The following is a 16,996-nucleotide window of genomic DNA, read 5'->3' on the forward strand; positions in this document are numbered from 1 at the left end:
TGGTCTATTCCTTTTGAACAGGTTATACCCCTCAATCTCTACATTCTAGTCATGAGTTTCATCCCACCATGTTTCAATACAGTGGTACCTCGGGTTAAGAACTTAATTTGTTCTGGAGGTCCATTCTTAATCTGAAACTGTTCTTAACCTGAGGTACCACTTTAGCTAATGGGGCTTCCCGCTGCCACGCAATTTCTGTTCTCATCCTGAAGCAAAGTTCTTAACCCGAGGTACTATTTCTGGGTTAGCGGAGTCTGTAACCTGAAGCGTCTGTAACCCAAGGTACCACTGTAATGCCTATTAGGTCATACTTGCCATCCTGTATGCTCAATTTTGTTTTGTTTCCCATATTCTGTGCATTAGTATAGAGACAACTGAAACTACAAGTCATCCCTCCGGCTGCTGCCTTCTTATACAGTGGTGCCTCGCAAGACGAAATTAATTCGTTCCGCAAGTTTTTTCTTCTTGCGAGTTTTTCGTCTTGCAAAGCACGGTTTCCCATAGGAATGCATTGAAAATCAATCAATGCGTTCCTATGGAGACCGTCCGGGGACAGAGGGGAAGCGCCGCGCGCCTTCCCCTCTGTCCCCGGACCTGTTTTAAAGCAAGGGAAGGGGCAGCGGGGAGAATCGCTTCTCCCCGTTGCCGCCCCTTGGTTCAGAAGGGGTCCGGGGAGAGAGGGGAAGGCGCGCGCGCCTTCCCCTCTGTCCCCGGAGATTGCGGGGCTGGCAACGGGGAGAAGCGATCTTCTCCCCGCCGCCCCTTGCTTCAAAAGAGGTCCGGGGACAGCGGGGAAGACGCGCTGCGCTTCCCCGCTATCCCCGGAGCTTGAGAGGCAAGCTTCATTTTGCGAAGCAAGCCCATAGGGAAATGCGTCTTGCGAAGCGGCTAAGAAAACGAAAAACTCCTTCGTCTAGCGAGTTTTTCGTCTTCCGAGGCGTTCGTCTTGCGGGGTACCACTGTAGTTGCCTGCCCTTTAGCAGGTTTCTGGAGCACCATCTCAGTTTCCTGTGCATCCATGAAGCTATTATCTACAGTACCAGGTGCTCCCCTGTTGTTGTTGTTGTTGTTATTCATTGAATTTATATACGGTGGTACCTTGGTTCTCAAACGCCCTGATACTCAAAACAACTTGGAATCCAAACACTGCAAACCCGGAAGTAAGTGTTCCGGTTTGAGTACTTTTTTCAGAAGCTGAATGTGCTCCGTTTTAAGTGTTATGCTTCCAAATTGAGTATTACGTTTCCAATTTGAGTGCCACACTTGCCACACCTCCGTTTTGAGAGTTATGCTGAGGTCTGTCTGTTTTTGCTATTTATTTTGCATTTTTGTTTTTGCGGCTCTTTTTTTGTGTGTGACCGTGTGGAACCCAGTTCAGCTACTGATTGATTGATTGTGTGACTGCAGTACATTCTTTATTGCTTTCACTTTATGGATCAATGGTCTCGTTAGATAGTAAAATTCATGTTAAATTGCTGTTTCAGGGGTTGTTTTTAAAAGTCTGGAATGGATTAATCCATTTTGCATTATTTTCTATGGGAAAGTGCACTTTGGTTTTGGAACGCTTTGGTTTTGGAACGGACTTCCGGAACGGATTAAGTTTGAGAACCAAGGTACCACTGTACCACCCTACACCCAGGGGTCTCAGGGTGGTTCACAGAACAAAATCAAAATATGAAACCACAAAATATATAATCAAAATAAAAACAACCACCAAATAATGTCTGTAATAATTGTCTCCCTTCCATTCAGGATTTTGTTTAAAGTTCTTCTGATCCGGTTCATGAGATTCTTAACAAACACATTTTTGCCAGGTTCAACCCATCCTGTATGAGACAACTAGATGAACAATCAATTTAAAAATAATTATAAATATTAAAACAGTTTAAAACAACAGCAGCACATGCCTAAGATCAATAATTTCTGCACTCTTCAGGGTCCTTGTTAAGTGGTATATAAACTGTTTAATTAAATAAAATTAGTTTGTGCATTAGTGTTGCACACTTATAGTTCTTCCACAGTAAACTACTCAACTTTCCACCCTTTGGAAGGTCTTGTGCTTATTTATTTATTCATTATAAAAATTAGACTCTGCTTTGCCTCCAACAAAGCAGCTCCAAGTCGCTTACCAATAAAAAAGGAGAGGTCAAAAGAACAATAATCCGGCCATTAAAACACATTTGCAAACTAGAAAGAGCAAAACCAAGAAAGAGCAAAAGCATAGTCATCATGGCTAGTGGCCACTGATAGCTTTGTCCATGAATTTGTCCCATCTTTTTTTTTGAAACCAAAAAAAGCTAAGTTGGTGGTCAGATTGGAAAGAAGCTGAGGGGCTCGTGCACCTTTAATTGTTGTGTTGAAGAGGGACCGCCCTTTTCTACGAAACTATTAAAGGTGCAAGAGCCCTCCCCGCTTTTTGCACCCTAGTTTTAAATATATATATCACAAATAAAATCTAATTATCCAAGCAGAAGGTGCAAGCCAAGAGAGCACATTGAGAAAGAAGGCTTGTGATTTAAAAAATAAATAAATAAAAATAAATCTACTTGAGCTCTCCAAGCAGAAGACTGCTCCACTTCCTCTTCTGCCCGTCTTAAGCTGCACCTTTAAAAGTCACATCACGTTTGGCGGACTGATTATCCATTAACCTGATGTGAGCTGTATTTCCTGCGGGTGGCGTTTCTCCCCTTATTACTCCAGCTCTTTCTTTCTTTTTCTTTTCGCTTTTGCAAAGAAGACAGAAGCAGAGCAGCAGGCAGGGAGCCAGCCAGGAGCGAAGCTAGGCTTTCTCTTCTTCTTCTTCTTCTCCTCCCCCCCCTTTCCTTTTCGCAAACCCTCCCCTCTGCTTCCCCCCTCCCCTTTTTCCTTATCAGCAATTCAGATCGCATGCAAATTCCCTCCCACCCCCCTTTTGCCTTTTCTCACACTGGAGAGAGAGCGAGAGCGAGAGAAGCAGGGGCAGGAAAACCAGGAGAAGCAAATCTCTCTTTCTCTCTGCCTCACCAAAGCTAGAAATCCATCCCTTTCTCCCCTCTTTCTTTTAGCTTTCTCCTCCCCTCAACCAGCTTTCCTTTCAACCCCCTTTTGCAATAAAAGTAACCTTCCTTTCCTCCCTCTGCAAAATCCCATTTTGGGGGTGCAACTGTGCAGTTTGTAAGGGCTTGATCCTTTCGCCCCCTCTCTCTCCAGCAAAGCTGTTTCCCGCCCCCCCTCCTCTCCGCCTCCCTCCTGTTACCTTTTCTCCTCTCTCTCTCTCTCGTTCTCTTTTTTGCAAGCCTCCTCTACCCACCCACCCATCCCGCGCCCGGATTGCTTTTCTGCCGCGATGGGGTGGGAAAAGCGAGCCCCCGGGTCCCCCTTTGCTGGCGCTCGCCTCCTGCGCCTCCTCCTGCCGCCGCTGCTGCTGGCATCGTGGCTGGGCAGTTGCAATGGAAGTTGTCCCGAGAGGGAACTGGAGAGGAGGGAGGAAGAAGCCAACGTTGTCCTCACAGGGACGGTGGAGGAAATCGTGAACGTGGATCCGGTTCATCAGACCTACTCTTGCAAGGTAATTCGGGGCAGAGGGAGATGGGCTCACACTCAATCGGCTGCGCTTCCTGGCTGGGTTGAAACCTTCACTGTTCCCCATGCTCTGTGTTGTGATCTTCACTCTCTCGCAAAACTTTCTCTGTCTCTGCTTTTTTTTTTAAAGATAATTTATAACACCCCCCCCCCCCCGCAACTTGTCGATCTCTTAATTGCAAACCTGCCGATGGGAACAAACTGGGTTGGGGAGGAGTCAGGCTTGGAAAAGATTCTTTTCCCCACACACCCGCTCCTATTTCCTAGTTTACAACTTACATCCGAGTAGCCCCACTGGACATCTCTGGAACTTTTTTTTTGCTGCTATTTCTGACTGAAACAGGCCAACTTAGAAACAACTTTATTTCCGACGCCAGGCCCTTAACTGCCTCTTACATTGATTGCACCCCCCGCCAAGAAATAGTTGAGTTTTCCGTGGGTGGGCATGGACTGAAATGCTGTTTTTTCCCCTGTTCAATAAGTGAATGGACAAATACATCCGCACCTCCCCCCCCCAACCCGCCGATTGCCACCCATTTCACAACTGTTGCTAGAACTAAAGGGTGATGTTGCCTTTTTAGTTGAGTGACTTATCACTTTTGAAAAATTAAAAGTAGAAACTGAACATTTGAAAAACAAAAGGTGTCTCGGAGGTGTGAAGTTCTTCTTTTGCTTGTTCACGGTTATGTTGTTTTTGGTACATTCCCGGGGAGTTTTAAAAATGAGATATATATATATATATATATATATATATATATATATATATATTTGCTCCCAAAGAAAATGCAAGGAAGGTGTTGTAGGAGAACAGTGCTCTTGGTGCCAGTGACAACACTCACTTTGAGCCAGAATAGGATAGCGGCTTGTTGAACCAGTTATTTAAAAACAGTTTGAAATGGGCTGAAGTTCCAGATAAATAATTGCTATGTATTATCCCACCCGCCAAAAAATAAAACCCACTGTAATACTATAGAACACAGAAAGCTGCCTTAAATTGAGAGTCAGATCACTGGTCTATCTTGCTCAGTATTGTTGACATGGACTGGCAGCAGCTCTCCAGGATTTCAGACAAGGGTTCTCTCCCAGGCTTACCTTGGGGATTGAACCTGGGACCTTCTGTATGCAAAGCAGATGCTCTGCCAGTGAGCTGCATCCCATCTCCATATGCATGGATACTTATCTGAGAGCAACCACCACTGGGTACAGCAAGGATTTCTTCTGAGGCCATAGGATTGGCTTTGTTAACTGAGCAAATATCAGTTCAGTGGAGCTCAGGCCTGGAATTATTTCCCACTTTCCCACTTCCTTCTGAGTAGTCCCAGTGGACTCCAGCAAGATAGCTTACTCCCAAGTGTGTAATTGCGTCTCACAGATATCTAAGACTGACCTTGCTCTGGGTCAGCCTACAATCCCAGCTCCATAAGTGTTAGGGGCATGAAGGCATTGGTCCTCCTCTGCAGTTGTACTTTGCAGCTGGTACTTCTAGATAGGCTGCCTCAGAACATGGAAGTTCTATAGTTTTCACAACTAATAACCATTGACAGAACAGACCGTACCACACCCAACCTTGTCTGTAAGCCTTAGGCTAGTAAAAAACAAATGCTTTCCATTAAACTAGCTTGCAAAGGAGGGATGGATCTCAGTCACCCTTGTCTAACAACCTCCTTGGTTTTCATGCTGTCCTTGGAGGAAAGGGTTTAGCATCCTCTGCGACTAAGGCAGAAATAGATGGCTGTCGGTGGGGTAGAGTGAGCCATCCCTGTTCTGCCAGCCTGATCAAGTCACCTGTGTGGAATTCCTTGTTGCCCACAGTGACCCCTTAAACAGTAATATGCAAGGCTGACGTAACCTTCAATATTTCCCCCCATGATCCTGTGTTATAAAGCCATCGCTTCATCCTTGCAACAATGAGTTCTGCAAATTCATTAAGCGCTGGGTGGTGAAGCCGCCTTCTTCCTTCACCTGATGTCTGTACCCTACCACAAGATAAAAGGTTTGTGCGCTCTGTGGACTCTTAACACCCCCCCCCCCAAGATCCGCAAACTTAATTCATCCAGTTTGGTCTTGGTGATGTCCAAGGCTGCGTACACACCATACATTTAAAGCACCCCCCCCCAAAAAAAAGATATTGGGAACTGTAGTTTAACAATCACGGAGCTACAGTTCCAAGCACCTGTAAACTACAATTCGCAGGATTCCCTGGGGGGGGGGGGAATATGCACTGTAGGTTTATGGTGCATGCACAACCCAAGTGGCTAAATCTGGCTAGAACTTGGTGTGATGTCAGTTCAATTCTGGACTGTATTCAGCCTTAGGATAGCATGAGGCATCTGAACTAAAAGTGCCCCTGAACATTGTGGGTGGAAGGCTACCAACTTGGATGGTTTTAAAAGAGGATGAGACAAATTCATGGAGGAGAAGGCTATCTGTGGTTATTAGCCGCAATGGCTATGTGCTCTGTGTCCACTGTCAGAGGCAGTACATGTCTCCAGCAAATGTAGGAGAGGAGAGTGTGGTTGCGCTTGGTTCCTGCTTGCAAGCTTCCCATTGTGGCATCTGGTTGCCCACTGTGAGAACAGGATACTGGGCTGGATGAGCCTTTGCCCTCATCCAGCAGGGCTCTTCTGATGTTCTTCTGTTCCGCTTCAAAGGTTGCTTCCTTCCACCTCTATGAACAACTGCAAGTTTAGGAAGCTGCCTTTATATACCATGTCAGACTGTTTGTTCATTGCAGTCCAGCAGTTCCTTCACCTGCTTCCTGATCCTGTTAACTGTAGATGCCAGGGGGAATTTAACCTGGGACTGTCCGCATGCAGAGCCACTCAGTTTCGGGTCTCCGTTCTGTAAGTCTAAGATGAAAGAATGGAGCACTTTATGCGACGTAAAGCAACCTTCCTCCGACCCCCAGATAATTTTGGACTCCAGATCCCATCAGCTGTGGCCAGCATGGGCAATGGACACGTATGATGGGAGCTGTAGTCTAGCAGTGTCTGATAGGCGCCGCATTGGGGAGTGCTGATGTAAGGCATAGCATCCCTGCAAGCTTGAATCACTCACTAAGTGCAGTCCTAAGATAAGTATCTGCCAAGTTCATTTGCCTTTAACCAACCGGGTTTCCCAAACCTTTAGGCCCACTGAGATGGGAGGGATGCTTTATCCTTGTACCCAAGGAAGTTGATATATAAGATGCTGCTTGATACAGAGGGAGACCACTGGTCCAAATAGCTCAGTATTGCTACCCTGACTTGCGCTGTCTCTCCAGGGTTTCAAACAGGGGAATATTCCCAGTCCTGCCTGCAGATACTGGGGAATGAACTTGAGACCTTTTGTCCTACAGATCAGATGCTTTACCACGGAGATATGTCCCTTTGTTTAATAGGATTATAGGAAACTGCTTTATACTGAGTCAGACCATTGGTCTGTGTAGCTGAATATTGTCTACACTGACTCGCAGCGGCTGTCCCAGGATTTCAGGAAGGATAATATTCCCAACGCTACCTGGGGATGCTGGGGATTGAAGCTGGCATGAAAAGCAGGCACCCTGCCAATGAGCTATGGTCTCTTCCTGACTTCTTAGGGTGTGTGTAAAGATTAAGAAGTTAATTACCCACCACTGGAGGAGCCCACCCTCTTAGGTTTCTGCATGAACCACCACCATCATAGTGGAAGGAGGCAAGCTGAGAACACTGACCCACGTGGAGGCACAGCAGACAGCCTTCCATCTGTGAAGAGCAATTACTTGAACTTGATTGATTTAAATCTGTCTGTCTGTCCATCTCCCTCTCCCCCCCCCCCAATTTCACAGTGGATTAATTTGGAAAGGTGAGCACCACCCTCACTTCATGTTGCTTGTTGTACTTTTAAACCAGCTGATCACACACACACACACACACACACACCCTCCCCACAATCTTGTCTAGATCTCAAAGTCAGTGGAAATGTAATCTTGAGAATCGCTGCACCAGTATATTTCTGTTTTGATTGATGGCAGGTCTTTTCTTTGTAACCTTCCTTCTTCTAAATCTAAACAAGTTCCTTTTAAAAGAAAAAAGCAAGGACACATGTTTTTCATTGGGCGACTTGAAAAGCTTCAGTACATAATTATGTATTTTTAGATGGAGAGTAGCCTTCTTAAAAAGTGCGGCTAACCCCGGAGCAGGCAACATCTTTGCAAGACTGCTTTTAAGCAAACCCAATTCCAAGTGTCTGCAGTAGAGCACATTGCCTTTATACTTCCAGGCTGGGAAAGTTTCAAAGCCACCAGCTTGGAAGAGTGTAGTATGTTCCCTCTTCTTCCACTAAACCTGTGTAATTAAAAAAAAAATGAAACAAGAATGACCCAGCATGGTTGCTGACAATTTCTTTTATTTATATTGCAGCGTTGGTAGGCATGGAGCTTTTCTAGAGTAGGATTAACCCAGAGAGCCCTCTGCCCCGTGGAGCTCGCAATGCAAATTCTGGCAGGGGAGGAATTTTGATGGGAAGGAAAAGGTCACACCGACTGGGTGAATATGTTTGGACGCCATCATGCTGTAAAATGTTCCTCAAGATTGACCCCTGTTGCTGCAGACTCACTGCTTATTACCACTGCAAATAACCCCTGCCGCTACAAGGTATAGCTTGTGTTTGGTCTTGGAACAGAAATCTTGGTTAACTGCAGGAAGATCTTCTGTTTCTAAGTATGCCAGGAGAACTGGGGTCAGCAGGACCTGCACAGGCCATACTGATGATGATTCCCGCCCCCCCCCCTTTATGGGCTAACACAGCTTCCTTTAAAAATAATAATTAACCACACTATTATTTAATTATTTATTATTTAATCAAGGGTATTGAGAACAGTGGAGGTTGGTTTCTCACAGGGCGAGTCCATGTGCCTGATTTCCTCCTTGCAATCTGTCCAGGGGGTAGCCTTTGCTGTCACTCTGTCTAAGTACCACCCTAGTAGAATTCGGCAGGACGTAGTGTGGGGCCAAGCCAGGAATTAGCTGGCTTCATCTCTCATTGGGTCTGACTCTGAATATCATTGACTCTGACTTCACCTACTGTTGGCCCTCCCCGGGCTTCTGCCCTGTCACTCCCAGTGGCCACCAGTCAAGGGGTAATTCTGAACATACCTTTTGTTTAAGAGTTGCTGTCAAGTAAGAATCTGCAGAGATTGGCAACCATTCCCACCATTAAGGCATTGGCATAAAGCAGGGGTGGCTCTGTTTCCCTGATCGAGCCCCCTCAAGTATTTCTTTCTGGAACTGTCCCCCTCTACCAGAGACCCCCACTGATTTTGGCGGGGGGGGGGGGCAAAATGGAAAAGAAATACGGATGCAGAGCTGGAGTAGGCAGAGGCCAGCTCCCTGTTGGAGATGTCAGTGAACCCCTCCTGGCTCATCAGATCAGTCATTTGATGAGTGAAGAGCAAGCAGTAACCCTCTGTCCTCTGCTAATCAACCCAGATCTGCTGAGGGGGGTGGATGACACTCTGCTTGTGTGTGAGCATGCAAGAGTGTGGGGTGACTACATCCACCATTGGCATGTGCCCCCCTCCCCAGGCTGAATCTGCCCCTCAGGCCAAAAAAGGTTAGCCAGCCCCTGGTATAAGTGAATGGAAGCCATTGTCGTTTAGTCGTGTCCGACTCTTCGTGACCCCATGGACCAGAGCACGCCAGGCGCGCCTGTCTTCCACTGCCTCCCGCAGTTTGGTCAATCTCATGCTGGTAGCTTTGAGAACACTGTCCAGCCATCTTGTCCTCTGTCGTCCCCTTCTCCTTGTGCCCTCCATCTTTCCCAACATCGGGGTCTTTTCCAGGGAGTCTTCTGTTCTCATGAGGTGGCCAAAGTATTGGAGCCTCAGCTTCAGGATCTGTCCTTCCAGTGAGCACTCAGGGCTGATTTCCTTAAGAATGGATAGGTTTGATCTTCTTGCAGTCCATGGGACTCTCAAGAGCCTCCTCCAGTACCATAATTCAAAAGCATCAATTCTTCGGCGATCACCCTTCTTTATGGTCCAGCTCTCATTTCCTATGGCTAATGGAAGCCGTAGGCTTATGAAATTAGCTCAGTGATAGTGTGCATGCTTTGCACACAAAATGTCTTCAGGTAGCACCACCTGGAGAGTATGGGGATTGACCCTGGGATCTTCCGCACACAGAAAAGATGTCCTCCTGCTGAGCTGTGCCTCTCCCCACATGTTTGTGTGGAGGAATGAACCTAGCGGATTCCAAATTTGCATGGCAGCTGTTCCTTCAAAGTGTGGAACATGGAGCGGGGGATGGACAGAGGCACACAGGAAGCTGTCTTCTACTGAGTCAGACCAATGGTCCATCTGGCTCAGTATTGTCTAGGCTCAGCAGCTCTCTGCTGTTTCAGGCTCCATTTGCCCAAATTGTTGTTGGCTGCGGATGGCAGTGATTGCCAAGCTACTTCTGCACACCTTAAGGGCATGAGGGAAGGCTTTTCAGGGGGGCAGTTTCCTGTTCTATCAAGTCGTTTTCGAAATGGCAGCATGTTGTAGTCCAAGAACCGCTTTTGTAAATGGTGTGTGGGGAGGTTTTGCTGTTCATGAACGGGAACTCAAAATCTCCACTGTGTCTGTGTGTGACTGGATAAACCACAAGGGAGGGTGAGGAAAACTGGCCAGTTGCAGCCCATCTTCCCAAAGCCCCCTTTTGTCCGCTCCCCAATAAAGATTGGAAGAGGGAGAACTGGGGTGAAATACTTTCAAAGCTTTACACCTTTCTCTATCTGGGTAAAGTTATACATTGGCAAATGTGCATTAGCCAAATATAGATGTGTGTGTATGTGTTTTAGATGGAAAATTGGAGGGTGAGAGTGAGGCCTAATCCAGCACCTGCAGAAGACCTCTCTCAGACAAGCAGGACATGTCTCTGTTCCAAAAGCTGGGCAGGGGGATGATGACCTGTTTAAAAATGGCTCGGGGAGGTTGTATTCATATGGGTAAATCAGTGGGCAGGGCATAGATAAGCCCTAGAGCTGCCAGTACCCTGCCTTTACTTACCAGATAAGTGATGTGAGTCATTGTGAATCCCATGCTGGACTTGGCAGGTATAGTTGTGTCCTCAACCTAACGTGCCTTGCAGGGCTGTTCTGAGGATATTGCAGAGGAGAAGCGGTGGGGATGGTGGTGGACCCATCTGTGCCATTCTGAGCCCTTTTGGTGCGAGAGAAGATGAAGCCAGAACCAGGATCTCATAGAATCAGCATTATAACTAAGGCGCACTACCACCACCACTGGATCTAGGCCTTTGCTGGTGATTAAACTGGTTTGCCCATTGCAGCTTCATGGGAGGGAAGATTCAGATTGTGCAGGCATTTAACGTATAGCATAGGCGTGTTGATTAAAATAAATAAATACAAATCTTTCATCGGCCAATTTGTACCTAATTTTCCTCTGTCAGTGATTGGAGGTTGCATAACGGATGGCATACAACACCCTGGATTTTAACCTGTTTGAGGTGTTGCAGTGAGAACCTTTGGCCGGGCTGCTTCATGGCGTGATGTTCCCCCACCTGCCGCCTCCAGTTCTGCTTCTCCCCCAGTTGGGAATGTTTTAATAAGGACTGGGTGGTCCGCTGTCAAAGTGCTCTCTGAAGATGTGCTGTGCATTCCGCTGAAGTTTCTCCGTCTCTGCTGGTTAAATCCTAACCCTCCCAGGCTGAAGCCTCCAATATACACAAAAGATGAGTGAGATAGAGCCAATGAAAGAAATTAGAGCTAATGCTGTTTAAACAGTTGCGGATTGCTTCCAGGCATTGCTTTCCCTGCTAACTGATTAAGAATCGTGTGGGGGGTGGGGGCGGAGAGGAAGGACAGAGGGCAAATGCTGGGATGGAGACTTGCTCATCTTGCTTCCCTGTTGCTGGATGGAGTTACTAAGCGAGGAGAAGAATCGAGGTGTGTGTGTGCGCCCTTCTGTGCTGTTGACCCAGGTTCATTGTCTGCTCTCTGAGTCAGAAGCCAGTGGACGAAATACTTGAGTGTATGAGCTGCGCTTCCCTCCCCCTATTCCCCTTTGCTCAGACCAGCTCCTGTGTGGAATGTTGTATCTGATCTTTTGAGTCACACAGGGCTCTTTATCAGCCTGGGGAGGGGGGGAGAGAGGTTTCTGCATGTGTTAGGTCCACAGTTCGTGCTTGCTATTTTAACCCAGGTGCAAAAGGGAGGTTGGCCTATCCAGTTCTGTATCAGGTATGCTAGCCTTTTGATCTAACTCACTGAATCTTGACTCCAAAACTGGCAGCGAGACAGGGTCCTCTATTGCAGTGGGCTACCGTAGGGGATGCATGAAAGGAGAATTGGTGGTGGTGGGAGCAGTGGGGGAACTGCTCCTGCAGCACCCCCTCCTCATATGTGTCGCCTGGGAAAATTGCATCCCTCTGCCACATGTTGCGGACAGCTCTGTTCCTTTCCTTCCTGTCCTGCTTTCCATAGCTGATGTTTCCCCCACCCCTGAGTATTTGGAATGTGTGGTGAATGTTCCGTGATGTCACAGCAGTCCCATGGGAGCGGGTTTGAGGGGTGGGGATGTGCAGGCAAAAGATAATGGGACTTAACCCTTGGTCTCCCTTAAAAGGCAGACCTCCCCTCCATATGTGTGTGTGTGTGTGTGTGTGTAAGGAGGGGAATGACTGTCCAATTAACCCCACACACATTTTTAATAGGAATTCTCCATCCTCAGCTAATTGATTGGATGTACCCATTAATGCTCCCAGCTGTAATTTAAACGCAAGATATTTCGTAAAAGCATTTTTGTCTTCCACGGCCCCTGCTCTCGCTGTCTTTATAAATCTCTCTGAAGCACACTTTTGTCGCTGGAAGGGTCTTAACTGCCACTGTTATCTCCCAGGCTTGATCTCCTTATGTCTCTTCCTTCACAGTCCCCCCCCCCTTTTTAAAATAAATTCTTCACGTGCCTGGTGACTCACTGTGCAAGGAGTCTTAATTGCCCTTGATGAGTTCAGTGTCTCTGCATATACTGTATGACCTTCCCATCCCATCCATTCATTCCCCTCATGAGAAGTAGAGGGTTGAAAATGCTGCTTGCAGAGTTTGACCCAGCTCTCTCTCACTCTCTGCAGATGCTGGAACACAGGTTTTTTGCCTTATACTGAGTCAGACCCTTGATCCATGCAGCTCAGTATTGTCTGCACTGACTGGCAGTGACCTTCCATGGTTTTGGGTAGGGTTCTCTCCTGGAGATGTTGGGAGTTGAGTTTGGGACCTTCTGCATGCAAAGCCGCTGCTGTACTATGGAGCCACATCCCTTTGCTTACCACACAGAAACATAGGATGCTACTGAGGCAGACCATTTGTCTACCCAGCTCAGCATCATCTGCACTGATTTGCAGTGCCTCTCCAGGGTTTGAGACAGGGGATATTCTCCCTGTTTTACCTGGGGACCGACCTCCTCTTTTTAAGGCATATGCTCTACCACTGAGCCACAGTGTACTCATACAAAATAAATAAAGCGACTTGTCTTTATCAGAGGTGGTCTGATGGGGATCTACTGGTCAATCTATAACTCCTTTGCGGTAAATCAGCAACAATTCTCCCTTGCAATTGATTAACAGTACCAACTAAAAAGAGAGAGGGCCCTCCCATCTAAATTACTCTGCTCAGATAAATTATGCTTGGGGTGGGAATGACCAGGAGTTAGTGGGGAGGGCCATAGCTCAAAGGTTAGAGCATTTGGTTTGCATGCAGAAAGGTCCCAGGTTCAATCCCCAGCATTTCTATGTTGGTTAGGGAAAAAGACTCCTGAGACCCTGAAGTGCTGCTGCCAATCAGTGTAGACAGTACTAGGCTTCCTTAGTTCCCCTACCCATGTGCACGGCGTACCCAAGCATCTCTTTGCACTCAAGCTGGGATGTGAGGCCAGTCTTTGCCTTTGCTGCTGAGCTGCAAATCCCTTTTTCTTGTGCCTTTGCAAATAAAATGGGTGGGGTTCATCCTGTGGTTTTCTTTTTTTCCTTTTCTCTTCCCTTGCCTCAACTTGAATCTGGGGTAAAGTGTACCTGCAGGGCGCACCTTGGCAGGCAGCTGGTGCGAAGGGCCTTTCATGCCTCCTTTGGCATGGTTTTGGAACTGGCTCTGTTCCCGGCGGGGAAGAGATGCATTCCATAAATCTCTGCGGCTTCAGGTGGCCCCTCTTAACCTGAGCTTCGGCATGTTTATTACCGCGTTCTCTGTGCCCTGTCAGAGGCAGCGAGCTCGCCCCAGATTTTTCGCAGGCAGGGAGAAACGGGCACCTTTGCTGGTGTTAAAATCATGGAAACAAAACCCCCAAGCTGATTACAGTGAGAAGTGGGGGGGACAGGGGATGGACAAGCTATGGTCTGTGATTGTTCCTCTCCACTGAAGTGGGTCTGGCAGTTCGCCAGTCTGTGGAAAATGTTCGCGCCAGGAAAACAAGGCCTGCAGTTGGGATTTTTGACACTGAAAAGGGGGTGAGATTTGCTTTTAGGTGACGGAAGCTTGGCACTTTTCCTGTGATTTAAAGAGTACTGCTTTCCCTTGTTTGTTTGTGCTTTAAAAAATCGAGTGCAAGAGGAAGGAGAGGAGTTTTGTTACACCCTCCCTGCAGCTGTAACTTGACCAAGGGTATGCATCAGATTTGGGGGCCAAATGCAGGCATCCCCCCAGGCCTCTCCACCTGGCTCACAGGGCTCTCCCCATGCCATGCGCCCCCCAGCTTGCTTCACACATTCAAGTGTTGTTTGTTTGTTTTTTGCCTGACTGGAATGTGCCCTTGAACCCTGACCATGCCTCTTGGATGGAGGGTAGACAGCGGTATGTGAAACTAACCTATCGTATGAACGAAAAATTTACATTTGTTGCTCCACCCACTTTCATTTCTGAACCCGCCCACCACCAGCATGTGGCCCCCGAAAGGTCTCTGTGAGGGGAAAGTGGCCCTCAGGATGAAAAAGGGTCCTCAGCTCAGCTTTAGAGTTTTCTATTTTTGTTACGAGTGCCTGTTTTTTCCTCTCATGGAAGTAGTTCCGATATGACCGGCATTGATGGTTTGTAGTACTGATATGGCAAACGTTGATGGTTTGTCTTTGCTGTCTCAGAATCGTAGAGGTTCTCTCTCTCTCTCTGGGTACTGCAGTAGGCAATCGCAAGTGGCCTCCTTGCAACATCCATGCCCATAATGACGTATGCTTGAGATGTGCCCAGACAGGAAATAAAAAGGCCTGCGGATTCTGTTATGGCATCAGATCAAGTCCTCCTGTGCTCCAGCTTGCCTCTCCACCTGTGCCAACGGTTCTCTTTCCTCGGTAGCAGAGATGTAAAGCCACCCCTAGGAATATGGGGCTGGGACTTTGGAGGGATTGGTGAACAGTGGTACCTCAGGTTACATACGCTTCAGGTTACAGACTCCGCTAACCCAGAAATATTACCTCGGGTTAAGAACTTTGCTTCAGGATGAGAACAGAAATCGTGTAGCGGCGGCAGCGGGAGGCCCCATTAGCCAAAGTGGTGCTTCAGGTTAAGAACAGTTTCAGGTTAAGAACAGACCTCTAGAATGAATTAAGTTCTTAACCCAAGGTACCACTGTATATGGAATTTGCTGCACATGGACCCGGCCCAGTTTTCAATAGGGGTGGTCACTATTGAAATATTACGGTGTTGTCCAAGGATGTGGGGTCATAGGAAGCTGCCTTCTACAGAGTCAGGCCATTGGTCCCATCTAGCTCAGTATTACCTGCACTGGCTGGCAGTGGCTATCCAGGGTTTCATGTAGGCAACAGTCCCAGCCATACTTGGGGATTGACCCTGCCATCTTCTGCATGCAAAGCAGAGCTACAACCCTTCAAGGATATAACACTTAACAAAGGTTTGTCATCACAGAAGTATTTACTGTGTTTTTCAAGTGCATGCACTTGACAAAGTGATGTAAGGGAGCGGACATGTCTGTTTCTCTAAGGAGCTTTCCATCTTTTAAGTCTCAACTGTTGGGGATGGATAAATAGGAGCAAGCATTTGCTTATGTTTAGGTAGCCTTTGTTTCACTAGAAAGGCATTTTTCCCCCCAGAGTGGCCACTTGGATTCTCTTCCTCCTATTCCTGATATTTGGTGGCACACTGGTTCTGAATGTGAGGTCTCCCATAGCCCTGATTCCGAACCAGTTCCAGCCCAGAGGCTACATTTCCTTGTGGACAACATTCTGGGGGCCACATACCAGCAGTGGGCAGGGCCAAAAGTGTGCAGGTCAATTAATGCAAATTTCATCATTGCACAGTAGCCCAGTTTTTCCTCACACACAAACCACCACACACGGTCCCTTTGTCCAGGCAAGCAAAAGGCAGTTCAAGGGCACATTTCAGCCAGGCAAAAACACCTGAGGAGGGTGCAAAGCCCCAGGGATGGGTCGTGAGGTGGGGGAAGAGTCCTGAGGTCCTGACAGAGAAGCCTGTAGCTGCCCCTCACCAGGCCTGAGGTTCTCCACCCATCTCAACCATCACATCATCGATGGGCTTTTGTAATAATAAATGTCCTGCCTTCTTCATTCTGCAGGTGAGGGTCTGGCGGTATCTGAAGGGCAAAGAGGTTGTGACTCACGAGATCCTCCTGGAAGGTGGAAACAAAGTCATGATTGGGGGATTTGGGGACCCCTTGATCTGCGACAACCAGGTGTCTACAGGGGACACCCGGATTTTCTTCGTCAACCCTGCCCCACATTATATGTGGCCTGCTCACAAGAACGAACTGATGCTCAACTCAAGCCTCATGCGGATTACACTGCGCAATTTGGAAGAGGTGGAGCACTGTGTGGAAGGTAGGTCTGTTGTTGTTTTTGCTGTTCAGACTTTGCCTAAAGTGTGCAGATTTCAACCTGCCTGTCCTGCATGGCTAGATTTTGTGTATACTGAAAGGTTTCAGTCTGTTTGGGCAAATGCCCTCTGCAGTCTTGCATACCTCAAGCAAATAACTTGTTATTTCTACACCACTTTTGCTGTTTTGTATTGTTTTTTTCTGCTTCCGTTAGTCCAGGGTGGGTGGAGGAGTGCTGTGCTGGACATTGAAGATCCCTCCCAACCACTAGAAATCACATTCAGCCACCTCTCCAACTTCTGAGATCTCACCAGAGGTCTCTCACATTCTTTAAAGCGCGATTTCACAATCACGAAGGACTAGGAACTTGATGCGTGTTCTTTAAAAAACCAACACAGGCAGGCAGCTGAATATTCTGCACATGGTACCACATTTTGTGCTGCTGTGTTATATGACTCGATTACCGTGTCCCATGAGGCTGTGGTGTTATGAATGGTGAAACTTTTGGCTCGGCTGGATTTTGCTTTCTGGACCCTAAATCTTTTGATGGAATGGGAAGCACTTCTGAGAGTGGCAACTGTAAATGGTTTTGCATCTTGCTGGGCATTAGTTGGAATCTTGACTTGGGAAGCAGGGCACAGGGTG

The 16,996-nt window shown here is 47.4% G+C and overlaps 1 protein-coding gene across 4 annotated transcripts in view; it reads left to right on the top strand.

Annotated features, from left to right (window-relative positions):
• Positions 1-2,656: 2,656 nt before the first annotated feature.
• AGRN (agrin) overlaps positions 2,657-16,996 on the top strand; it is a 240,152-nt gene continuing 225,812 nt past the window's right edge. The window contains exons 1-2 of one of the 4 annotated variants that reach the window (XM_083512750.1): positions 2,657-3,547; positions 16,094-16,355. In XM_083512750.1, the coding sequence (XP_083368876.1) occupies positions 3,326-3,547; positions 16,094-16,355 (484 nt within the window). In that variant the 5' untranslated portion in view covers positions 2,657-3,325. The remainder of the gene's footprint in view (positions 3,548-16,093; positions 16,356-16,996) is intronic. The other 3 variants (XM_083512751.1, XM_083512752.1, XM_083512753.1) reach the window with 3 other exon arrangements.

This window comes from Podarcis liolepis (assembly GCF_965112155.1).
Source record: "Podarcis liolepis genome assembly, chromosome: 7".
Lineage (NCBI taxonomy): Eukaryota > Metazoa > Chordata > Lepidosauria > Squamata > Lacertidae > Podarcis > Podarcis liolepis.